We start from the raw sequence: 24,659 nt of genomic DNA on the forward strand, positions 1-24,659 counted from the left end.
ACAAGACGAAATAACTACTTCTTCTGATAGAGCTGGATCTCTAGATTCTCTTCCTTGGCAATGGACATCATGAATATACACCAAAGTTTGTGCATGGCAGGACGCCTGCCTGTGCGTACATCACGCCTCTGCTCTGGAAAGCGGCTCTTATGTTACACGGCGCAAAAGTCGTCCAAGTCAGATGCTAAGACTGGTTCGTGCATGATTTACCCAAGCAATAATCGTCTCTCATTGCTAAAGTTTCTCGAAGTTCAGAGCCCGTCCGAGGATCCATCGAAAGTCCGCGACAACAACCAGGAATCAAAACCCAAAGTGACCAGAAGTGTTGCTCAAGCGGACGAGGAGCTTCGTGAACGCCTCGAGCAGATGTCTGGTGAGGGTGGGGCCTCTGGTATCGAATATGAGGATGGCAAACCAACCGCCATGAAACGGAGTGTTCGCAACAACATGTTTCGCTACATCTGAGCGAGCATCTGGCTAAGCCCATGAATTTCTGACCTGGCATGCATGGCCATAGGGGCGAGAGTCTGATATGCACCATATAGCATCGTTGTTCACTTAGGCTGTTGTGAGTGAGATATGCTTTGCGGCATATCCACCAGTTCTTTGAACTGAGATGGATTGCAGTCATGCGCCGCCGGCCTATCCCTTCGCTTGCAGTTACTCCATATCAGCTTATGTATCATCAGAGATAATCTGATCTTGACACGACAATGTTGCGATTGCGTTATCCCGGTCTCGCGAAGACTATCCGCAGTGACTATGTCCTCAGGCTCGGTATCACATCTGGATGAGGCAGGATCGCCCCAGCAAACCCAAACATCCTGCGGAGCTGGTTTGAGAAGATCGAGGAAGAACCGTCTTTGAACTTGATCACCAAAGAATAAGATTGGCCATACAGAAACGGTCATAATACAGACCTCTGGAGACCGGCATTCAAAGCTGGGAATGAAAATGTAGAAAGTCCCTTTCAGCTTCAAAAGCATCAAAAGCATGGAGCAAATAATTCACTCTAAGACCTGTTGAGCAGAGGACAGAAAAGAAACACCAAAATCTCATCTATCTCGAATAACAGAGATAATCAAGGCTCCTGCAGGTAGCGCCAGTTCGAGACTAGATTTAGACCGCATGATAATCATAATCTCTCGTTAAAATTTCATTTGAAATGTTCAAAGGAGAACCAGGAATTTCTAGCTGTTGTTCACCATTCCAGCAAGCACGCCAGCACCGATGACTCCTCCATCCGAAGCTTCTCGCAGAAATACTGATTTACCGCTCTTCTGGGGGCCCGTTCTCATGATCAATCGATCAATGTATTGCTGGCACGTCTCCTTGAAATTGGGATAGTGTTGGATTATCCCACCAGTGTAAGCAACAACAAGCTCTTCAGGGCCCGACTGCCAATCTGCAGGTGTCTGTGTAGGCAGTAGAACTGGAACAATCGGCCTTTGACCATTCCTAGCAGCGCCTGCCTCCAAGGACGAAGATGTGGTTTCGTCCAAACTGGCCTGCAGGTTAGCGCTACCGTAGCGCTGAGGCGATGCGGCAGTTGAACTTTGCGGTGAGTTCTCGTTGCTATCCACCTTCAACTCGATCTCTTGTGCGCAGGCGAGTAATCCAACCACTGCCGCGGCTATCAGCCCGGCAGATCGAGTCTGTACAACTCGAGCGATCTTCCGAAAAGCGCCCGCAGTCAAAGAATCCCAGCACCATTCGCAACTCTCGGGTGGAGGTAACGATTGGTTCAATTCCGCAGCAAGATCTTCGTCACGTTGTGGTCGAGCGACTTTGTCTGAGATGTATGATGTGGTCAGTGCATATTCCTGGACGAGCGTTGCGGGAAGCTGTTTCTTCTCCAGTCCAACAATGTTTGTAAGGTAGTCAAAGAGTATCAGCCGAATGAGTTCTCCGATGTACCGTCCACCGGTCATGTACTCAAAGGGCTGAAACCCAGGACGTGCACATGCTTTGTCTAGCTCTTCGTCCCACTTGGTTATGATATTGAGCTCTTTCAAAGGAGGAGAGGCGCCCGAAATGGTCCATTCAGTGTTGACAATGGTTTCTTTTGCTTCCGGGATCTTTGACTTGACATGTTCCGCTTTAGATTCATGTAGAGACTCAAGCTTCATAGGAATAGTGGCGTTGCAGCCTGTGCCTACAATGATACCCATTGCGACACGACTGTTGGGCAGAGACTTGACGGAGTAAGCTAGAGACGCAAGCGTAGCGACGGCATCATTCGTGATAGCGGCGATCTTCAGTTTAGGTAGTGCAAAGAGTTTCCGGCGCTTGCTCGACGGCTCGTCCTCGTCAGGACGTCTGGTGTGCTTATCATAACCATGAAGCAGGATGTTACGAAGATTGAGATCCGAGGTGATAGCAAACCCTTTGCCCATCGGCATCAGCGTAGCTTCCGCGAGCGACTCTTGCCTGTAGGGCTTTGTCAGCAAAACGGAATTGCACCAGAGTCAAACGAGAGAAACTAATAACATGTGACGACTTTCATGACAAGGATACTCACATGATTGGAAAACTGAAGGTAATTCCCATGTCTAATTCTTGGGGAATGTTGCCCTTCGTGGCGTCCGATGTCAAGCTTTCGGCGACCACTTCCGCTATACAGTCCCCAATCCATGCGAAGAGGTCCTCTGCCTTATCCATCTTCAGATGTTCCTGTATGGGCCATGCTTTCTCTAGTGTCCGTTTGACTCGTTGTCTCTGTGCCTTTCGAAGCGTATCTCTCGATCGTTCCGATGCGTCTGTTGAACGGATATAGGAGTCGGCTGCTTCTCCCAACAGTTCAATGAATGCGACTCGCAGATTGCTTCCTCCAACATCAATAGCCAGATAACGACCAGTCTCAAGACCCGTGGGCAGTCTAGTGACGGGAGTGGGCAAGAACTGTTGGTCAGAGTGTAATGCTAGGTGGCGGTATGTGCTCGAGAAGCGGCGCGCAAGTCTGTAGAGGACTGCTTCGTCAAGGACCAAGGGCGACAGAAAATCATCAAGCCTACGTTGGTACTCTAGGTACTCCTTCTGTGAAGGATCAAGCTCGGACAAATTTTCTTCCTCATCCTCTTCGACGTCGATTACGTCTTCATGTATATCATGTTCCTCATCCCTGCTGTTCTCTGCCTCCATCACGTCCATCGGTGTCATCATAGATCTCCTGGATGTGTGAGAATGCGAAATGAGCCGATCAAGTGGAATAAATGAAATCCGAAAAGGTTATTCGAGTAGACTCATAGGAAGCGAACGTATGTAATCAAGGTTATGCCATGCACGGCCAGCGCATGTCTCAATGGCAGGAACAGGTCTTGTTGATTCCGCTCCCTTGGATTGTCACAGGTCGTTCAAATGATGAGCTTGGGCTGGAAACAAGATTGAGGGCCTGGTCGTCAAGGCGCATGGATCTGCACGGGTCCTTCGAAGCTGTTATTACGGAGAAGAGGAAGCTCCGGTGCGAGGGCGAAGGATCAAGAGAGTAAGTGGACGAGCAAGATTCGTATCTCTAAAATTGGAATCAGTGAGCCACAAGTTGCGAGGACTGCCTGAATCCGAAGAACATCCTGAAGTGCCAATGACAGCAAAAGATCTGAGGGAACCGTAGGACTAATGGCAAGGGCAGTGGTCACAGAGTAGGATAGTGATTGCGCGCAAAAAAGAAAACAACCTATTGGCACAAACAAGGATGGGGGAAATTAAATTACCTATCCTCGATAATACCTATGTGGACGTAATCAGCACTGATTCTCCACAGTTGAGGCAGAAGCTGGTTATGTCGAAAGGCGACTAGGTATGTGATGTGGAAAGAAAGAAAGGGCTATTAAGTATAGACAGACTAGCCAGAGGGAGTAAGAAAAGGGTCTAAACAGGACCAGCCAGTGGATACGAAGCCATTATTCTCCACAACACGGGAGAGGAAAGGAAAGGAAAGGTAATTATTCAACGGTGAGGTGCTGCTGGAAGGGGGGTGGAGGGAAATAAGAGTGGGAAAGATGGAAGATCTTAGGAGGAATACGGAAGTAAGTACGTAGTAGCTTCAGTTGCTTCAAAGCCGCTGCAGATGGAGCAAATGCGACCTTCGGCATGAGACGATGTGACCCTGCTGAATCAATCCGAGCAATGACAGCCTAAGACATCATTTGTGGTTGACGACAGCTGTGAATGACTCAGATATTCTCTGGCACTGGTAAGATTAACACCTTTCGTCGTAAATATGCTCTGTTCATCATTTAGCATATTGTTGATTGTTTGATTGATTGTTGATGTTTCCTCTCTTACCAGTTCTCCGCCCTTCAGTCATCTTGTATTCATGCCTCTCCACTTGACAGTGCCTATTCACAACTCCTCCATCTACCCATGTGATAATTTGTTCTATCGCCAGACTTTCGTAAGGAAGTCAACTCTGGACAGAGCATTATTCTCACCTTCACGACTTCCGGAGAACTGGCCTCCTTGAGAGGGGTCCCACTGGTTCGACACATACTTCTGTTTCCCCATTTAAGGGACAGCTGAAAGCCAACAAAATACGAGACGAAAAGAAAAAGGAATATGAAACTTTAAATCCCCAACAATACTAGATATTTACGGAGCAGTCGAGCTACTGCTCACTCGAGACTGGCTGCGGGACATGGGCACGGATTATCTATGTCAACCCAAAGAAGCCATGTGGTAGTAAATGGTGGGTCTCCTTAAAAATGTACAGACTAACTATCAGTACACCACACCGTACGGAGTCACAAGTATTAAAGAATTAAATCCACTGCGACCAGTCTCGAAATTTCTTTTCATCGACTGGTCTGTATCGAGTGTTTCTATCTTCGAACCTCAAAGACTGAATTCCCCGATTCGCCAGGGTTACCCACTACTACATGTGGATCGTAATGGCACTATGATTTAGGTCCCTGATGAAACATGCTATTCCTGGGTGACGGCTTACAGCTCCCGATCGGTTCTTATACTCTTCACCCTAATCCCATTCATGGACGCCTTAGCACCGCGTTCAAAAACTGGCTGGCTCTCTCGTCAGCTTGCGATTTGAGAGGCCTTCTTCCGGTCGATAGCAACATCAGTGATCACATTGGGCACCAGTTTGGCAGTGACGATGTTCACACCCCGCATAGACTATATATCACGTTTACTTGGATTCTAGGCTAGACCCTGCCCAGACTCCGAGATCGGAGTGACGTTGGTGTTATCGAACCGACGGAGTTGGGCCATCTGTCCGGTGACATCTGTGACAGGATATGCACATCTCGCTGCATACTTTGAGATTTGGGGATGAGCAGCCGACAAATTTTGAGCTTCGTCAGAGCCATTCTGATATAGTCCCCACTGAAGCTGGTCACCATAGGCGACTTTCTCAGCTTATCGATCTTCTGTCCAGTATGGTCAATGATGTCGCGCCTTGCTAGTCATGAGAGGCATGGTTACGAACGGTGCAGATGTACTGTTATACGCGGTAGCAACAACCTCTAACGTCTAAAGGAACTGCAAAAAAATTTAAGCGCTGGAACCAGCGAGTGGTAATGGAGCCATTCGGAAATGCCTCGGGCTTTGAATCAACCGATTCAAGCTACAAGGAATTTATTGTTCTCCATGAATCTCGACTTTTGCAAGGATGGTAATCTGGATTTCGGCCATTCCGATATGTCCTAGTCAATATCTGCTTGTACTAATTACGACGAACATAGCAGAGAACAAGCTGGACTAGACATCTTCCGACTTGCCCCTTGATGTGGTGACCTCGGATAGGAAGCTGCTGATCTCAGAGTAGATGATTTCATTTAAGAGCCCCTATTATGGTGCCAGGCACACCACTGAAGATTCGGTATTTATGGGATCCGTAACTGGTTGCTGGAATGAACAGGGATGATTTAGCCGAATGCTCATATATACGTGGGCTCAAGCCAAGAATCTAGCTGTCTATAGGGCGTCAAACGATGCCGATAGCTCCAAGCCTCCAACGATTTCGAGATACCTCTTCACTTTGGGGGATCATCTCTCAATGCGTATCTATTGCTATTTGTTGCTCACTGATACCTCTTGTGTCAGCAAGCATGACAGTTGGGCTTCTAACTGTTGTATCTACCTTATGCTACCTACTGGTAGAGTCGATAAGCGAAAATGCCTTTCTTCGTTTTTCTTTTTACTCTTTTTATCTCTCTAAACTCGAGGTAGCTGTCAGTGTTGCATGACGGTTTTATGAGAGATGGAAGACTTCTGCCTCTTGGTTGCTTTGGTGAGCTAATCCGTGGCCTGGGTTCGGCACTATTTCGGCCAAACTCGACATGAGACGATGGATCTGCAGATAATGTCACGATTATTATTGCAGAAGGGTGCAAGGTGTTGGGTGCCCTGGAGCAGGCGACGTAACACTTGAGCCAGGGCCTTAATTAGGAAGAACAAGGTATGCTTTAATCTAACCAGATACAACGTTGCAATCTCGAAAAGGATCACGAACAGGGGTATGTGTCATTCAAGCATTGGATGCCTATTGATAGTTCTGGCATCTCGTCTCTAGCTTATTTGAACATTCTAAGATGAAGATGTTGATGTTGCCCCTGCAATTGCCAAGAAATCAGATGGATGAAGATCGAAGGATCCACGAACAGAAAGGTTGAGGCTTGCAGTCTCGATTGATGAGATATGCGTACAGAAGTCGGCATTGAGCGGATGGTCTATTAATAGTGAATGTGGTACTCCGTGATGCTCACCTTGCAACGCCACTAATTAGCTTTAGGCGCTGAATATGCTCACATCTTTGAGACGCTTTCTACGGGCCTCCACAGTCACATCGATCGATTAATTGACCCGTCAATAACACTGCTTCCCCCACTTCCTCCGAATTTAACCTCTTCCCCGCATCAATCATAACGTACCTGTTGATAAAGGTCGGTGAAGTACGGATAGTTATGGAGAAGGTACAGTTTCAAGATCAGAAGGGAGGTCTCCATGATCTTGGTGCAGTCGAATCTGGTGAGGCTGCCTCCAGCCATTCCCGCTGCAACCGACCGGCATCACATTTCCTGCGACGTTCCTTAATGGTCATATCGCTTGGATTCGCCCTTTTTAGTGTTCTTAACTGGCTCCCTACACCTGTCCCTAAATTCTTCTTGCATTCATGTCGTCCTTCGTCGAAAAGGCTGGATGATGGCTTCTCTGTTTCGCCCTTCACGGGGGGTGATGTGGTGCCACTGACGGAGAACAAGCCTGAGGCATCAGTGGGCGACAACAAAGTTCTGCTGGAAGCTCACGTCATGAGCAAATGCCCAGACGCCCGTGATTGTCTGCAAAAATTGGTAGTACCTGCCATGGAGCAGATCAGTGATAAAGTAGACTTCGGATTGGCATTCATTGCAAGGTACGCTAGTGCAAGACCTTCCTCCCCGGAAGATGCAACTGGTCCGCAGGCTGAGCAAACTAAAGTGTATCCAACAAATCTACCGATGTAGTATGCAAGCATGGTCCTGCTGAATGCATAGGCGACATGCTCATTCTCTGTGCTGCAAATCTCCCTTTCCCACCAGAGGGACGAAGCATGCCTCGCACCCCAACGATCCGCTCCCTGGGCTTCGCCAATTGTCTGATCAGTTCCTATGAGAAGATCCCAGAGCGCTCATTCGTCGAGCAGTGCGCTTTGGAACATGGCATCGATTTTGATGCCTTAAACGAGTGTGCCAGCCAGCAGAACGATGACCCTGGCCATCACGGAGGGGACAAGGATCCCCTTAGCGGTATCGCGCTGCTCCGCAAGAGTGCCCTGTACAGCGAGGCGCTTGGTGTCAGAACTAGCTGTACCGTCCGGCTAGATGAGCAAGTGTGGTGTGTTCGTGACGACGGCCTGTGGAAAGACTGTGCCCAAGGAGGAAGAGGTAGTCAGATTTCTGTCCTTGTTGAGGAGATCGAGAGGATTTGGAGAGAGCGGAATTAAGTAATGGCTCGCGAATAACTTAATGTTGGAATTGATCTGATAATTTTGCCTCAGGGTCCATCATGACGCGTTAATGCTATTGTTCAATTCTAGGATACTGTTCAATTACTCTGCATTATTCTTTTTACAACACGGAATTATGTTTTTAAAAATAATGCTCTCATATTCACTATTGACTCTTCACATTGATTGAAACGTGTCAGGCAATAGATACATCTCAATGCAGTCAATACCTTTGAGTGAGCAATATAACAATATGAGGTAGAGAGACGTTGATTTGGCCAAAGATCCTGATATTCCTTTTTAGAAAAGCGACCCCATTGACAGAGGCCTGCCTTCAAAGGCTTCTGTTGTGTAAGGTCTTGACAGGCAGCTTCTAGAGCATAGAGTAGATTGCTCAATAAGGATGGATCCCAGAGCTTTGCCTCATTCTTCGTCCCAAGTTAGTTGCATCTGCTTCTCCCACTAGCCATGTGTGAACTGCGAGAAACACATCTCATCTGTAGAGTCTTCTTTCGCTTTCCACAGCCACCAAATCTCTCCTTTCATCTCATACCTGAGGTACGACCTCAACACCGCACTCATTTCCTTTCATGGAGCTAGTCTTCATCTAACTATTCGTTGCTTACAATCAGACCTGTACTCATTGCTCCTCTAGACTCACCAACAAACCTTCCCTAAGAGCATCTCTAAACTCAATGGCTTCGTCCTGGATGCAAGAAAACTCGTCCCCTAAGAGCAGCCGCCGTAGGGGAATTGACCTGCAAAAGAAGGTCGATGAGCTAGTGCACAAATACTTCAAGATCAAATGTCCCAGTCCCGCCCTCCGCGATATCCTCAGAAGCACTGAGAAATCCGATCTCCTCGTCAGCGCTGTCCGGCTTCAGGTTTCACTGGCCAGATGCCGCTCTCAGAACTTTAATGACGGTCAGATCACCATCTACGATAAAGCTCTGTTGACGTTGTCAAAAAATGGAAACGAGCCTGCGGAACTGAGCGTCCTTGAGCTCTACCTGACTGAGTATCTGGGGATTGTGCCTATTGCCAACACTTCGTACAGCCTGAATGTGGCCACTAAGCGTCTTGGGCTGCATCAGGCTTTGGCCAAGGGTTTGTCCACAGTAAATGTTATCTATTTCTTCACTCAATCATGCTAACCTGCAAGTTTGATGATTTCAGCGCCCTCATCAATGTTTCCCAACGCGGAGTCGACCAATTCTGAAGAGCCTACCCTGGAGTTGGATGGACAAGTCCCTGCCATTACCAATAGCAGCAGCGAACCGACAAAGGAGTTTGGCCTTCACTCAGAAGATACCAAAGGCTTGTCTGAAGACTTTTGCGAATCAAAGCCTGAAGGACAGAATGTTATTCTTGATAAAGCGGATACACGGAAACATGATCGCGAGAACGGGCGGAATGAACGAGCCCGCATGGCCGGCAAAGAGCCTATGAAGAACTACAATTCCAGCAAAGCAGATACGAAAGCTTCCCTGAAAAGAAAATGGAATGAAGAGAGCCTCCAAAGTCGAGTGGAGCGGCTTCTTGACGTCTTCTTCAAAGCCAGAGATGAGCACATCAACAGAAGACGACAGGAGACAGCAAGCGATCTAAACACTGTTCGATTTGTACGAGACTCAGCCGAAAATGCTCTGACATACCTCCGTGCCAACAATATGAAGGACCACGAGGCTATTCCGGACCTTGAAAGGTGGTTTGCCATCATGAGAGATAAAGCTATTGCTCTTACAGGTGGTCGAGGGCGCCATTTCGATGAGAAGCCTCCCCTGGCCCCCAAGTTCTTGCGCCCTAGGAAGCGTTCACGATTCCTGGTCGACTCTTACAGGCCTCAGAGGTCGAGTCCCGTGGGATGAATGTGATGCCTCTTCTTGACTTATGGTTTGTCAATCAATCATCCGTCGCACCGACGTTTGAGTGTTGACTATTGAGTCGCAGTGTGAAGACCGGATTATTCTCAGGCCACTGTCAATGACCAATATCCAAGACACAACACGAAAAAAGGCTGGCCCTTCTTCGTCCAGAGCTAAGTGATGAGTTCCCCGTGCCCCGATACTTTTGTAGAGGATGCCGGTGGATCTTAGCCGTGCAGCATCTGTCCTTGGCGCAAATCATCTCTCCTAGTGTATGCCACGTGCTCTGCCTTGTGCCTGTCTAACCCCCTGTACTTAATCCCACCAGGCTTAGACCTCCAATGTCAGATGACCTTACGATAAGTGCTAGAATCACATATCTTGGATATCTCTATCTGGCTTTCGAGATTTCCCTCGAATGGAAATGGATCCTTGATCCGGAAAACACGGACATTTCATACATCGATTACTCCGCAGATGGCCTCCTATCTTGAGCAGCCGACCGAGGCAGCCTCTTGTAGCTCCAGCACAGGGACACCGGTTAGCGCGCAGTATACTCCAGATTCCGGAACAACTGACAATGAAAATGCGTCTTCGAGTTCTGAACGGCCGCCAGCTGGGTTGTTGAGATTGCAAACGGACTTTCGCGCAGAAGCGGACACTAATTCCGACGATGAGGGCCAACATGAAGGCTACGATTCCTATGACGATCAGGAAGCGAAGCCCAAAGAGGCTGTAGGCGATGCAAGGTACACGACAGCGGAAGAAAAGCAAGTCGTGAAGAAGTTTGACCGCAAGCTGGTTCCATTCTTGGCCCTCCTCTACCTGCTCTCGTTCCTGGATCGTTCGAGTGAGTTGTTCACTGTTTCGGAACTGAAACAGTACATCAAATGGCTGACTGTTGCAGATATTGGAAATGCAAAAATTGCTGGGCTCATGGATGATCTGCGTCTTTCATCTTCACAATATGAATGGCTTTTAACAGCTTTCTACATCACGTATATCCTCTTTGAGTGGATGACCCTCATGTACCGGATCGTTTCTCCCCACATCTACATCTCCCTGTGTGTATGCGGATGGGGTCTTGTTGCATCCTTCCAGTCACTGGCTACTTCATTCAGCACCCTCGTGGTTCTGCGAGCCTTTCTAGGCATCACGGAAGCGGCATTTGGCCCTGGCGTGCCGTTCTATCTCTCCCTGTTCTACAAGCGGGAAGAACTCGCTTTACGAAACGGACTGTTTATCTCAGCGGCTCCCTTGGCGACTTCATTCGCGAGTAGTCTCGCATGGCTGATTGTCAAGGTCAGCAGTAATGGCCCCATTGCACCGTGGCGGACGCTTTTCCTGGTCGAAGGATTTCCCAGTGTGTTTGTTGCGGTCTTTGCGTGGATACTGATCCCTGACTCGCCTGAGAGCGCTCGTTTTCTTGAGCCCAGAGAGAGAATGGTAGCCAAGTTACGGCTGGGAGAGACCAGGTCCGACTATTGTGGGCCCGATTCCAGGAAGTTCAATTGGAGGGAAGTCGCCAAGGCGTTGTCGGATCCCAAATCTTATGTGACAGCTGTTCGTGGAAGTCATATCTCTCCAGCCTTGAGTTTAACTGACGTGCAGCTACTATAGTTTATGTTCTTCAGCTGCAATGTCGCTTTCAGCTCCATGCCTGTGTTCCTGCCCACCATCATAGAAGAGTAAGCCCTGGAATGAGTAACCCAGTTGATCAATGCACTCATTTTAACAGCATGGGCTACTCCTCCCTCTCCGCTCAAGCCCTCTGCGCACCTCCTTACCTCATCGCCTTCATGGTAGTCCTTGCAACAGCATACCTATCCGACCGGCACAGAAGCCGCAGCCCCTACCTCATCGCCCACGCCCTGATTTCTTCATTCGCCTATCTCGCCATCGCGGCTACAGGCTACTACCATGAGCACCTATCCGCCGGCGTCCAGACCTTTATCCGATACGCCTGCGTCTACCCCGCCACGTCAGGCTTCTTCTCTGCCATCACCCTCATCATCACGTGGACGATGGACAACCGCGCCGCAAAGGAAGGCAAGGGAGCCAGCATGGCGATCCTCAACCTCATCGGGCAGTGTGGGCCGCTACTCGGGACGAGGCTGTACCCGCGCAGTGAGGGCCCGTGGTACGTACGCGGGATGGCGACGTGCTCTTTCTTCATGGTCGTGGTGGCTGTCCTTGCGATCGTGCTGAGAGCCATGCTGCAGAGGGGGGTTCGTGCAGCGGATCGGAAAGGAGATGCTGACGGTGAGATGGAAACGCGGCGGGTCCTTATGGATGGAAATCAGTTCAATCACAGTGTTGAAGAGAGATTTGTGAATATTCTATAAGACGAGTCCGTGTTTGCTGCTGCGTTTACGAGTCGGGTTGCTTGAAAGGCATGGTATGTATTGAGCCCAGATTAAATATTACTATTGATATATTTGCTAAGAAGCGTAAATAGAAATGAAGTTGCTTTATCGTATAAGCAAAGGACAAGGGTCATGTACTTTCGTCCCAGTGAGCCGATTACCCAAGGCATCAAAATGCAGGAAGATGCTTACTCCGAACCCCGGCAGTGATCAAGATCGCAGAGCTCACCACGCAGTATGACCACCATCAATGATCATCGTGCTGCCTGTCATAAAGCTACTGGCATCACTGAGCGCGAAGAGCGCCGCACCCCTGAACTCCTCCGGACACGCCAGCCGACCGAGCATATTCTCCGCCTCCCAGGTGGCTTTTGCAGCCGGATTCTGCTCAAACACTAGCTCGACCATGGGCGTGAGGATGTGTCCCGGACAGAGACTATTAACCCGGATCCCGCGCCGGCCCCACTCCATCGCCAGGGACCGCGCGAGCTGGATCACAGCCGCCTTGGACGAGTTGTACACGGGCGAGGTCATGCCCTTGTTGGCGATGAGCCCGCTCATACTTGCAACGAGCAGGATGGACCCCTTCTGTTGGTAATTGAACATCTGGCGTGCTGCTGCCGTGGCGGAGTTGAACACGCCGTTGTAGTTGATCTGCATGACTTCGTTCAGGGCCGACTGGGAGTGCTCCAGCGCGCTCTGCAGGTGGTTGATGCCTGCGGCGGCGATGAGGCCGTCCAGTCGCTTATCGCGGGAGGCGATTTCGGCGAAGACGTCGTTGACCTCTGGTTCGTTGCGCACGTCGATGCGTCGGTAGTCCAGCGCGCCGCCGTATTCCTTTTCGGCTTGGCCTTTGGCGGTTTCGAATTCCGGGTGTGGTTTCTCAAGACGATCTAGGCAGTATACTGGTTTGAGAGAGAGAGAGAGAGAGAGAGAGAGAGAGAGGTTAGCAGAGTGCACCGGCGTATCTGCTTGAGGTTGAAGTCGAGGAGAGATCTGTACCTTTGGCTCCGGCTTCCATCAGCGCTTCAGCCATGGCCAGCCCCAGACCTCTGCCGCCACCGGTGACGGCGTAGACGCGGTCCGCAAGATCAAACTCTTTGAATCGATGCGGTCTCATCCGGGGAAGCTTTCTTTGGATGTGTTGCTCATTGGTCGCGGTGGAATATGTTAATCGTAGGCATGGATGAAGCGAAGTGTATGGTAGCCTTAGCCGCGCTGCGGTCAGCGACCGCGTCAGAGTCAAAGACATGACTTAAAGTCAAGTTTTGTAGATTTGTGGATTAACTGAGTACAAGGTTCAGAGATAAGAGACAAATGACAAATGACCAGGTAAAATGTCAAAAGACTGGCAGCATACAATCGGACACTTAAAGATTCTACATACTCGAGATCTATGCTAGGAGAGTCCTAAGTTTATACCACTTGAGACAGCGGCATGATATCAGTTGCTACAGAAGAAGCAAGGCAGAGGGATAGAAAACAAAATGGCCTCGTGATGGCCCTGATGGAGTCTAGAAATTCTAGAGCTGCTCTCACGATGATACAATATGACCCAGACACTGGATCGCCTGGGAACAACCAGGGTACGATGACCCTGTTAATGCACGACAGGCGCCAAGAGATAGAGCTTGCCACAGCATTTGAGGCAACCGTCTCCAGTCAGGATCGTGACTTTTGTTACTTTTGAAAGATACTTGATTGCCGAAGACGGTAAAAGACGTGATCAGTAGATCGAAGGAATAGATGACCGTCCATGTTTCTTCCCGGAATGGCCCACCTGAGCTGCACGGGATGTCCAAAACTGGGAGTCCGAGACACTGGGCCTGGAGATACCACTCTCAGGTTGATTCCTGTATACCTCCGTATACATATCAACTATGAGTCCTGCTCCAGCAGGATGATCATGTCTTGCAAAACTGTACATTGTAATAATCCCTGAGCTCCATTGCAATTCATACTGAGCACATACGAGATCATACATGGGTTATCGACCAGACCCAGATGCGATGATTCGACTCGTGGCTCGGTGGTGACGTAGAGTATTGCGAATTGAGCTCCAGGAGTTTTCCCTGCCCCAGGAATGCCAAAGTGGGGCATTTATGGAGCATTACTGGCACGAAGAATCTCAGACCATTATCTAACGGGAATGAACTGATAAATTGATAAGGGCAGCATTTCATGTAGTAGAAGCTCTAGCTCTACTCCGCTCCAACATTTTGCGGAACGCAATCCCGTTCAATCATCTCCTTCGGCTTTGGAGAGAGTGAGTAGACAGTATAGCGCCAAGTCATTGATATTGTTACTCATTTGTAGACCGATCCTTTAATCCTTCGGCTGCGAGTCTTCTCATCCTTACAAATTAGTGAAGTAATGTCACTGCAATTGAGGTAGAGCCTTCGAATCGTGTGAGGCTAGGTAGGGGTAGGCCAGGGGCCACCCTACCCTTGCATGTGTCCTGTTAATATTGAAGGTTTTCTACCTTCTACTTGTGCTTCTACCTTGAAAATGAAGGATGCAGGGTTCAATCCGACTCTGCACACACTGATGATGTGATGATCGGGTAGATATCTCCGTGCACGTTTGTAGACAGAAGAACTTGCTATTTAAGGTACCTAAATCACTCCAGACAGCTTAGAAAGTTCGGTAAGAATACTTGGTCATCTTGTTACCCAGATCAACGTCCGGACGGGCATACATATATTTAAATTCACCTTCGCGTAATGCGCTACTGTAGAAGCCATATTTGCCGGCTTGCATTAAAGATGACCCTCGGCCTCGTAGTATAGGGTGCGCATCATACTTTATACAGCTCGAGTCGGTCTGCGCCACCCTGCCGAGCATTCCTGGACGAGACCGGCGAACGTTTGAAAGAGATATGTCTGGTCTAGCAGTGTCGACGTTTAGAAACTTCTGTCTCACTTTCCCTTGTCATAGTTTGGTTCGGGTCTTGGGGGTTTTCTTGTGTTGCTCGTGCTCGCGTATAGCTCTGCCTGCTGTGGTCCCGTGGGCTTGAGATGGAACAGATTGAGGTACAGGTTCACTTGATGTTACCTTGGGCCAATCTCGATGGTGCTCTGGGTTGTTCGTCGAGACTCTTGTTGAGACTCTTGTTGCCAAGGTGTCACGCAACGACGCTAGAGATACGATTCGCCTGAAAGTTGATAAGATCGGATAGATTGGTGGTGAGTGATGATGGACCAGACAGAGCTGCAGCATCTAGAAATAGAAGATTTGCACCAACCCGCTATCTACAATAGCCTGTAAGCAGGTACTGGTTCGTGATTTAGCCGGGGTGAAGGTCCATCATGCCGAGCAAATTTAAGATTCATATCGGAGCTATTCGGATTCGAGGAGCTCTTTGGGCATAAGTAAAGCACACATGACTGGCCGTCTATCTCATACATTCGTAGCAAAGTGCGCTCCTATACCTCCATAGAGGGACACAGTCGATGAATGACAGAGTGAATATAGATCAGTATACTCAGCGGAAACGTCCCATCACAGTGGTGCGAACCAGCGATCAGCTCTGCGTAGGAAGAAAGAGCCAGCGTGCGGTCTACTCCAAATCAAAGGAGTCGCCTAACACAGGAGCTGTAGTTCCGAGGCTTCCATTGGCATGCCCAAAGTCCAGCTTCATGAGAAGTTGATCAACTCCAGCTGTTTTTCGCGGCAAGTATTGGCAAATTTGAGCGTTCACGCCGCTGCCATTCTTTCTGTCAGCGAGCGGAGTAGCGCGGGCATGCTTTAAAAGATCAAGCATCTTTCGTCCCTCTCCCGATCGACTGTCATCAATGTCTCGCAGGCGAGCCACGACGTCCCTGATTCCCTTTTCGACCTCCATCCGCGCGGTCCTTAATGCTTCCAATAATTCTGTCTCCTCCCTGGGGTAGTCGGCCAAGGCGTCTACCACACCTTCGTCTGTTTCCAAGTCCATATTCTTCTGGACACTTTCTAGGCGAATAATAAGTGCGATAAAATGATCAATCAAGCTAAGCAGCGAGCGAAGGGCCTCGGTAAATGGTTTATCTGTCAAAAACAGTGACTGAACAAGGGAAAATAGATAGCGATGATGGGCGACTGTCAAAGTTTCGGGATCGAGTCGTTGCGGCGCAGAGTGACTTGACTGATCGATACCCACTCTGCCCTCAATCGGACTGTCGCTATACCTGCTTTTCAAAGACGCAGATGTTTCAGGTCGAGAGCTCGTCGAGGACGTGGCAGTGGCCAGTCCACCTTGAATCCACTCACGAAAATGCTGCCAGCAACCATTGACAACTTCACCCTGGAAAAAACTACCAATTTCTGATAAGACGAAGAGCGCAGCACTACTCGTTGCCCATACTGGTCTCATTTGACTAAGCCGGATATTGTCTCTCTGCCTTCCCAGCTTAAGCTTACTCTGTCCAAAGGGAGTGTTGCTTCGTGGTGGGCCCCATGGAGAAGGATAACTTTTTCGAAGAAAAGAGTGCTTCCAGAGATCATTTATTCGTATTTGCGCACGTCGAATTCCCAATAGATATGAATGAATCCTTGAGTACACAGCGATATCGGACGTCGATAGAAACAGGTCAAGGGGCGCACGTACTTCAACCGAGATGGAAGTTCGCGTTGGAAAAAGTAGGTCCTCAAATGAGACGTCCGAGAGCTCCGCTACTAAATCACTTCCAATCTCGTCTGAGTGCGTTGCAACTGTATGTCTATTCTTACTGTCAGTGATGGATAAGCGAACAAGGTCTCGGGCAAGATCAAGAGATTCATCCACAGGGTCTTCCTCATTTTGTAAAGAATAAAGCTCGGCCCATGTGTGTGCCAGAGCATGTACAACATCCCCATCTTTGACGACAAGCCCTTCAAGCTCCGTTTGCGCTCTGACCCGGCCAGCGAGGAGCTCCGGTATTCGATGTCGCTCACTCAATCTGGCATCAGCATGAGACACAAGCGCAGTAGCGAATTCTCCGCGCCCCAGTAGAAGAAAATCATGCAGCACAGAAAGAATCTCGAGGATCTTGGGTAACGGCAGTAGCTTCGAAAGAACACTTTGTGACAAGGACAAGCGGATAGAATCTACCGCGTTGGATAGTTTTGAGGCTGATATTGGGGATCCCAACGACGCGAGGTGCGCAATATGCTCTCCCTGAAGAGTTACTGGCGGTGCCCCAGAATCAAATCCCATTGTGGCACCTTTCCGCTTCGCCGTGATATGATTCAAAGTCTTCCCGATAAATAAGATTGACGACGCCGTGTGCAATGAAACAAACTTTGGGAGTAGGCTTGTCTGCATTACAAAATTCGTGATGGATGACGAATCATCCATTTGGCTCGAGTTATCCTTCTGAATGAAAAAGTCGTCCTTCCCAAAGATCGGCAGATTTCCATACAGTAGCCACGTCGATAGCTGCCTTATCCACGCGGATTCGGCCACAGTGATCAGGTGCAGCGCGATTTCTTCGAGGTCAAGATAGCCTGTTTGGGATTCTGTTCGAAGATAATCAATCAGGGCGGAGCCTGTACAACCATGTGCACTACTAGTCCTGTTTTCGGGAAGAACGAAGCGGGTAACATCCCAAAGCCATTCTAATCGCCTCGTCCAAGGCGAAAACTCCCCAACGATGGTTGACAACGGTACGATGCCATAACCGCCAACATATGCACTATCCTCGGCCAAGATTGCCTTCTCGACTTCCAAAATCTTCCTCTGAAAACCTCCTAGATGATGTGCGTTTATAGCTGAGGAAACAGCACGGCAGATGATCGAAGGATGTGAAGATGATATTAGAGACGTCTGTTCTCGAAGTTTGGCATGGAGTCTACTCAAACGGGCGAGCGATGTGAGGAGGGCTTTCTCCGGAGGGGACAGTGGAAAAGCATCCTCAGGGACGATATCTTCTTCTGTATTGAAAGCGAAGAGAGGGGACGGTTGGCCTGAGAGTGAGAGTAGGATCTCGTGGAGCATTCTGCCTGGAGTCCACTATCTTAAGGTTAGAGGAAGTGGCCTAAAGAGCGTTGTGCCTTCAAGTATGACCGACCCTGATGATGGCTTTCTATCTGCTTTGGACTTTCGACGTTGCCAATACAGCAGTCCTCGGCCCAGAAGCTCGTAGCGACACATAAAAACAGACGTAAAGTCAAGTGCGTGTCCTGAAACTGAGATTCACGACGCGTCGTCGGAGACTGATCTGACCGCGGAGTTTGCGGAGGAGCCAATTCAATGTCACTCGAGAAATGAGTGTGGGCACCGCTGGGTTGAGTCAATCATCCAGTATACGCATCATGAACTTATGGCAGCCTGAATCCACCCTTGCAGCTGTCATCACCATCACTCCTAGGTACTTTTTCCTCTTCGTCAGAGGTTCCACTGGCAATGCTTTCCTTATCCTAGGTCCTCCTCGCGGGGCTATGGCCAATCACATCTCGGGAAGTTGCTGAGTCAGCCATCAACAACTTGTCCCTCTTACGTCGCCAACTGAGAGAGACATCCTTCTTGCCTCTTTGCTTTAGTCATCCACGATTCTCTGCTTTGTAAATCCATCATCTGCCTTTTGACTGTTCTAGAATTTTCAAGACGACACATTTTTGACATCGACCGAAAGCTTTGCACTGTTCCTTCTAGCTGTTCTTACCACCTTGAGCGTCATTCTAAGCGCTCCCGCATTTCTTTAGTCTGCACCAGGAGTGGTAGACACGAGTTAAAATTGCTAGAAAGTCTTGCTCGAAGGCAAGACTTTCACCCTTAATCCTTCACAATTCCTTCAGAACTACCTGTTCGTGACGCTACGAAGCTGGCAAAGCGTAGAGCGTCCTGCGACCAAGCAGCAACTCCGCCTGAGAAGAAAATCATGACGGTATGCTATCTCATCCACGATCACCGATCTTCTACGGCACAGAGAGAGTACTGAGTATTTATGCCTCTAGGACGCCAATATGCAGCTTGATAACCCCCAGGAAACAGTGGAGAAGATCAAACAGGGAGAGATCGATGAGTCCCTGTACAGTCGTCAACTGTATGTTGATCCCATTCCGCTTTAATGTAATATTCTAATATCTGCTGCTTTATAGGTACGTCCTCGGCCATGAGGCTATGAAGCGAATGAGTTCTTCAAATGTTCTTGTTGTCGGTATGAAGGGTCTTGGTGTGGAGATCGGTAAGCACAATATCTGGTTTGCCAAGTACGGTCAACGACTGACGAGCTCTTTCAGCCAAGAACGTTGCCCTTGCTGGGGTTAAGTCCCTCACGCTATACGATCCTGCCCCAGTCGTTATCTCCGACCTATCCTCACAGTTCTTCCTTCAACCACAAGATGTCGGGAAACCAAGGGCCGAGGTAACAGCTCCGAGGGTCGCAGAGCTGAACTCGTACGTGCCTGTTACTGTTCATAAGGGTAGCAACTTGGTGGATGATCTCGAGCAACTGAAACAGTATCAGGCAGTGGTTCTCACTGCGACTCCTCTGAAGGAACAGCTTGCTATCGCTGACTTTTGCCACAAGAACGGCATCTATATCACCATCACCGACACTTTTGGTCTCTTTGGATACATCTTCAATGATTTTGGGAAGAACTTCACCGTTGGAGATGCTACAGGTGAAGAGCCAGTCAGTGGAATCGTTGCCGACATTGACGAAGATGGCTTGGTTTCTGCGTTGGACGAGACTCGCCATGGCCTCGAAGATGGGGATTACGTGACATTTACTGAAGTCAAGGGTATGGAAGGGCTGAACAACTGCGACCCACGGAAGATCACTGTCAAGGGTCCTTATACATTCTCAATTGGGGATGTCTCGGGCCTTGGCACGTATCAAGGCGGTGGTATCTTCACGCAGGTTAAGATGCCTAAGTTCGTCGATTTCGAGCCATTCAGCGAACAGCTCAAGAAGCCTGAGCTCATGGTCTCTGACTTTGCCAAGTTCGACCGGCCACAGCAGCTACACATCGGAGTTCAGGCGCTCCACAAGTTCGCCGAAGCTCACGATGGTCAATACCCGCGGCCTCACAATGACGATGATGCCCAGGAAGTGATTAAGATTGCGAATGAACTTGCATCAAGCCAAGAAGAGAAGGTGGAGTTGGACGAGAAAATTATTAGAGAGTTGAGCTACCAGGCTCGCGGAGATCTCAACCCCTTGGCCGCTTTCTTTGGAGGTGTTGCAGCTCAGGAAGTTCTAAAGGCCGTCTCTGGAAAGTTCAATCCCATTCATCAATGGCTCTACCTCGACTCCTTGGAGTCGCTGCCGACGTCTGTCACCCGGTCCGAAGAGAGCTGCAAGCCACTTGGCACTCGCTACGATGGGCAAATAGCTGTCTTCGGCAAGGAATTCCAAGACAAGATCGCCAATCTCACTCAGTTCCTTGTTGGTGCGGGAGCTATTGGGTGCGAGACTTTGAAGAATTGGGCCATGATGGGTCTTGGAACTGGTCCTAAGGGCAAGATCTTCGTCACCGACATGGATCAGATCGAAAGGAGCAACCTCAACAGACAATTCTTATTTCGTTCTAAAGATGTTGGGAAGCTCAAAAGTGAATGCGCTTCTGCTGCGGCACAGGCAATGAACCCGGACCTGAAAGGTAAAATCGTGACACTCCGAGACCGAGTAGGACCCGACACCGAACACATTTTCAACGAGGAATTTTGGGAAGCTCTTGATGGCGTGACCAACGCTTTGGACAACGTTGACGCAAGAACTTATGTTGATCGTCGCTGTGTTTTCTTCCGCAAACCTCTTCTTGAAAGCGGTACCCTTGGTACGAAAGGCAACACTCAGGTCATTCTGCCCCATATCACCGAATCCTACTCGAGCTCTCAGGATCCCCCAGAAAAGTCGTTCCCGATGTGCACATTGAAGAGCTTCCCCAACAGAATCGAACACACAATTGCGTGGGCACGGGATCTTTTCCAGACTTTCTTTGTCGGGCCTCCTGAGGCAGTGAACATGTATCTATCCCAGCCGAATTACATTGAGCAGACGCTCAAGCAGGCTGGAAATGAGAAGCAAACTTTGGAGCACCTCCGGGACTTTTTAGTAACCAACAAGCCTACTTCGTTTGATGATTGCATTATCTGGGCGCGCCAGCAGTTTGAGGCTCAGTACAACAATGCAATTCAACAACTTCTCTACAACTTCCCTCGGGACTCCAAGACCTCGTCCGGTCAACCTTTTTGGTCTGGGCCGAAGCGGGCCCCAACACCTCTCAAGTTCGATAGCTCGAACCCAACTCACCTAGCATTCATCGTTGCTGGCGCGAATCTCCACGCCTTTAACTATGGAATCAAGAACCCTGGGGTAGACAAAGAGTACTACAGAAAGGTTGTGGACAACATGATCATTCCTGAATTTGTACCAAGATCCGGCGTCAAGATTCAGGCGGATGAGAATGAGCCTGATCCGAATGCTCAGCAGTCTTCGTCCCTTGATGACAGTCAAGAGATTCAGCGTCTCGTTGAGTCTCTGCCTCCTCCCGAATCCCTCGGCGGATTCCGCTTGAATCCCGTTGAATTTGAGAAGGATGACGATACAAACCACCACATCGACTTCATCACCGCCGCTAGCAATCTCCGCGCGGACAACTATGATATTCCCCAGGCCGACCGCCACAAAACCAAGTTCATTGCCGGTAAGATTATTCCGGCCATTGCCACGACTACCGCATTGGTAACAGGCTTGGTTGCTCTGGAGCTGTACAAGATCATCGATGGCAAGGATGATATTGAGCAATACAAGAACGGCTTCGTGAACCTCGCTCTCCCGTTCTTTGGCTTCAGTGAGCCCATAGCCAGTCCAAAGGGCAAGTACTTGGGCAAGCAAGGTGAGGTGACCATTGATCGACTCTGGGACCGTTTTGAACTCGACGACATTCCTCTACAAGACTTCCTCAAGCATTTCTCCGACCTGGGCTTGGAGATTAGCATGGTCAGCTCCGGCGTCAGTCTTCTGTATGCCAGTTTTTACGGCCCATCTAAGGTCAAAGACCGACTTCCTATGAAGTATGTATTACCCTTTACACATCGCTCCCGAGTATCGACTAACGTTATTTGCTTAGGATGAGCAAGCTCGTGGAGCACATTAGCAAGAAGCCTATCCCAGAACACCAGAAGAACATCATTTTCGAGGTGACTGCAGAGGATCAAAATGAGGAGGATGTTGAAATTCCCTATGTTATGGTGAAACTTCAGAAGTAGATGGATTTCTAGCGCAGAAACCGATATGCGGACACGACCTATGTTAGATGTCTGATTTACAGCACTCTGTCACCAGATTAGAAACAAAACTACGCGACTTTTTTATCATCAAACAATAACTGATAATTCTGAATTCCCCATAGTAGTTATGACGGAAATTACCGTGCTCTAGAAGCAGTTCTATAGTGAATATTTGTCATACTTTACGCGATTTATCCGTAAGCACTCAGTAAGCAAAAACGTCATTGCCCCCCCGCACCATGACTCGGTGGTCCATCAAGACAGCAACCCGTTATCTATTAAAGGCCTCATTTCCTCTCTTTGGTCACACTGAAATTCTTTGGCATTATCTCATGCTTGCTGCGCTCCCTCGGACCCAACTGTTCTCGCGGCATATCCTGAGGTCCATAACAACTGACGGGTTTCACAGATCCCCCGCAACGTACGGAAGCTCCAATATCCTCAGACAACCTCTCCTTCCAATCCGCAACATGGCCGTAAGCTCTCGAGTTTCATGCAACCTGTCTAAAGGCTCTTAACTGACATAAGCTCCTTGCCAAAATAGACAAGCAGTGCAGGCAAAATTACCGATTGGGTAGACCCCAAAGACAAGTCTGGTGAATTCAAGCGGCAGCAATCGGTTTTCCGCAACTTCATCTCCAGGGAGCCTGGCGCTCAATTCCCTCCGGAGAAAGATCGCTATCATCTTTATGTCTCATATGCCTGTCCTTGGGGTGCGCGTTCTCTTGAAGACTCCTTTGATTGCTCAAACTCAAGACACATACGGCTAACACTCTTCTCATGACAAAGCACACCGGACATTGATCACACGGAAACTCAAGGGTCTCGAGGATATCATCTCGTTTACATCAGTTCACTGGCATTTGGGCGAAAATGGTATGGTTTCAGAATTGAGGGCTCTAGAGAACGAAGCTAATGTCTTCTGCTGGAAAGGCTGGCGATTTGCAACAGCCGACGAAGAGGTTGCAGGAGAGAATGTCACCCCAGACCCGTTGCATCCTGATTTCACGCATCTGCGCGCTATATACTTCTCCAATGATCCGGATTATACTGGGAGATTTACCGTCCCAGTGCTGTTCGATAAAAAGACGCAACGGATCGTGAGTAATGAAGTATGTTGATATCTACTTATATCCCCTGTCGCTTGAACCCTTACTGATTTGAACATTTAAACAGAGCTCTGAGATCATTCGCATGTTCTACTACGAATTCGATGATCTTCTTCCGGAAAAATACAGGAACGTCGACCTGTACCCTCCCGCTCTCCGAAGCGAGATCGACGCCACCAACGACTGGACCTACAACGACGTCAACAATGGGGTCTACAAGTCCGGTTTCGCGACGACCCAAGAAGCATACGAGAAGGCTGTGACAACCCTCTTCGCCTCCCTCGACAGGATCGAAGCCCATCTCTCAAAGGACGCCAACTCCCCGTACTTCTTCGGCTCATCTATCACCGAGGTCGATATCCGACTTTTCACGACTATTATCCGCTTTGACCCCGTCTACGTGCAGCACTTCAAGTGCAACATCCGTGATATTCGCTCCGGATACCCGGCCATTCATCGCTGGGTGCGTCGCCTTTACTGGGATGTTCCTGCGTTCCGGGAGACGACGAATTTTGAGCACATTAAGAAACACTATACCAAGAGTCATAAGCAGATCAATCAGTTTGCTATTACTCCTGTCGGGCCGGTCCCAGATATTCTTCCTAAAGACGAAGAAGTGAGAGCCGTTGCTGCACAACAGTAACTGACTGCTGTACATGATGGTCAATCTTATGAGAATACTTGTCACAGCATACTCCAAATTGGATAAGAGATTCTGAGTCTGTTTGATGGATGATCTATTTCTGTTGTCATCTGAGTCAGGCCGACGCTGTGGAGCGTGAAATGTAGATACATAATTCCAGATCTTTCCAGAGGACCCGCAGGTATCCTTGGTTATACAAGAATCAAGAAAGAGAATGCAACAAATATGGACAAACGCCACCATATGCATTACCATGCGACGCCCTACCATGCTAAGGGTGGTCGCGATGCAAAACCGTCCCCAAATGACCATCAGCGGTGCACCATGATTCGCATGAGTCGCATCGAGATGTCAATGCTCAAAATACAGGCTGAGAAACAAGAGAAAGTTCGAATGGTTGGTTGGGACAAAAGCCGATAAACAGAGAAGGCAGGCAGAGGAAATCCTAACAGGGAAGAAGGCCTTTGCCACTTATGGCGACTTGGCTTTATGGGTATCTTGACAAAATATTCTAAAAGTGGAAGAAATTAGAAGGGATA

General features: G+C 48.9%; 9 protein-coding genes across 9 annotated transcripts; 6 read left to right on the plus strand and 3 right to left on the minus strand.

Moving 5' to 3' along the window:
- Positions 1-60: 60 nt before the first annotated feature.
- On the plus strand, positions 61-465 carry AFUA_2G15690 (uncharacterized protein; the record flags this gene model as incomplete). Its single annotated transcript, XM_750811.1, has 1 exon — positions 61-465. The coding sequence occupies one exon, from the start codon at positions 61-63 to the stop codon at positions 463-465; it is 405 nt and encodes a 134-aa protein (XP_755904.1).
- A 725-nt stretch (positions 466-1,190) lies between these two features.
- AFUA_2G15700 (hexokinase family protein) lies at positions 1,191-4,284 on the minus strand (the record flags this gene model as incomplete). The annotated part of the gene is made up of 3 exons (XM_750812.2): positions 3,711-4,284; positions 2,522-3,511; positions 1,191-2,430 (listed from the first exon to the last, which is right to left on the minus strand). The coding sequence occupies exons 2-3, from the start codon at positions 3,160-3,162 to the stop codon at positions 1,191-1,193; spliced, it is 1,881 nt and encodes a 626-aa protein (XP_755905.2). The 5' UTR covers positions 3,163-3,511; positions 3,711-4,284.
- Positions 4,285-5,825: 1,541 nt separating this feature from the next.
- On the plus strand, positions 5,826-8,309 carry AFUA_2G15710 (GILT family protein). Its single transcript, XM_750813.2, has 3 exons — positions 5,826-6,698; positions 6,746-7,366; positions 7,432-8,309. Exons 2-3 carry the CDS (start codon positions 6,918-6,920, stop codon positions 7,934-7,936), a joined length of 954 nt encoding a protein of 317 aa, XP_755906.1. The 5' UTR covers positions 5,826-6,698; positions 6,746-6,917; the 3' UTR covers positions 7,937-8,309.
- Positions 8,310-8,634: 325 nt separating this feature from the next.
- Positions 8,635-9,807, plus strand: AFUA_2G15720 (uncharacterized protein; the record flags this gene model as incomplete). Its single annotated transcript, XM_750814.1, has 2 exons — positions 8,635-9,046; positions 9,116-9,807. 2 exons carry the CDS (start codon positions 8,635-8,637, stop codon positions 9,805-9,807), a joined length of 1,104 nt encoding a protein of 367 aa, XP_755907.1.
- Positions 9,808-10,107: 300 nt separating this feature from the next.
- Positions 10,108-12,202, plus strand: AFUA_2G15730 (uncharacterized protein). The gene is made up of 4 exons (XM_077804222.1): positions 10,108-10,654; positions 10,712-11,367; positions 11,425-11,492; positions 11,543-12,202. The coding sequence occupies exons 1-4, from the start codon at positions 10,282-10,284 to the stop codon at positions 12,147-12,149; spliced, it is 1,704 nt and encodes a 567-aa protein (XP_077660383.1). The 5' UTR covers positions 10,108-10,281; the 3' UTR covers positions 12,150-12,202.
- Positions 12,203-12,362: 160 nt separating this feature from the next.
- On the minus strand, positions 12,363-13,598 carry AFUA_2G15740 (putative short chain dehydrogenase/oxidoreductase). Its single transcript, XM_750816.3, has 2 exons — positions 13,173-13,598; positions 12,363-13,075 (listed from the first exon to the last, which is right to left on the minus strand). Exons 1-2 carry the CDS (start codon positions 13,420-13,422, stop codon positions 12,396-12,398), a joined length of 930 nt encoding a protein of 309 aa, XP_755909.2. The 5' UTR covers positions 13,423-13,598; the 3' UTR covers positions 12,363-12,395.
- Positions 13,599-14,623: 1,025 nt separating this feature from the next.
- Positions 14,624-18,576, minus strand: AFUA_2G15750 (uncharacterized protein). Its single transcript, XM_077804223.1, has 2 exons — positions 18,200-18,576; positions 14,624-18,141 (listed from the first exon to the last, which is right to left on the minus strand). The coding sequence occupies exon 2, from the start codon at positions 18,124-18,126 to the stop codon at positions 15,730-15,732; it is 2,397 nt and encodes a 798-aa protein (XP_077660384.1). The 5' UTR covers positions 18,127-18,141; positions 18,200-18,576; the 3' UTR covers positions 14,624-15,729.
- A 70-nt stretch (positions 18,577-18,646) lies between these two features.
- On the plus strand, positions 18,647-22,473 carry ubaA (E1 ubiquitin-activating protein ubaA). Its single transcript, XM_750818.2, has 5 exons — positions 18,647-19,015; positions 19,086-19,174; positions 19,230-19,315; positions 19,371-22,152; positions 22,209-22,473. Exons 1-5 carry the CDS (start codon positions 19,010-19,012, stop codon positions 22,345-22,347), a joined length of 3,102 nt encoding a protein of 1,033 aa, XP_755911.2. The 5' UTR covers positions 18,647-19,009; the 3' UTR covers positions 22,348-22,473.
- A 126-nt stretch (positions 22,474-22,599) lies between these two features.
- On the plus strand, positions 22,600-24,120 carry gto1 (glutathione S-transferase family protein; the record flags this gene model as incomplete). Its single annotated transcript, XM_750819.2, has 4 exons — positions 22,600-22,844; positions 22,913-23,081; positions 23,158-23,480; positions 23,545-24,120. Exons 1-4 carry the CDS (start codon positions 22,608-22,610, stop codon positions 24,118-24,120), a joined length of 1,305 nt encoding a protein of 434 aa, XP_755912.1. The 5' UTR covers positions 22,600-22,607.
- Between the last annotated feature and the right edge of the window lie 539 nt (positions 24,121-24,659).

The sequence above is a fragment of the Aspergillus fumigatus genome, chromosome 2 (assembly GCF_000002655.1).
Source record: "Aspergillus fumigatus Af293 chromosome 2, whole genome shotgun sequence".
Lineage (NCBI taxonomy): Eukaryota > Fungi > Ascomycota > Eurotiomycetes > Eurotiales > Aspergillaceae > Aspergillus > Aspergillus fumigatus.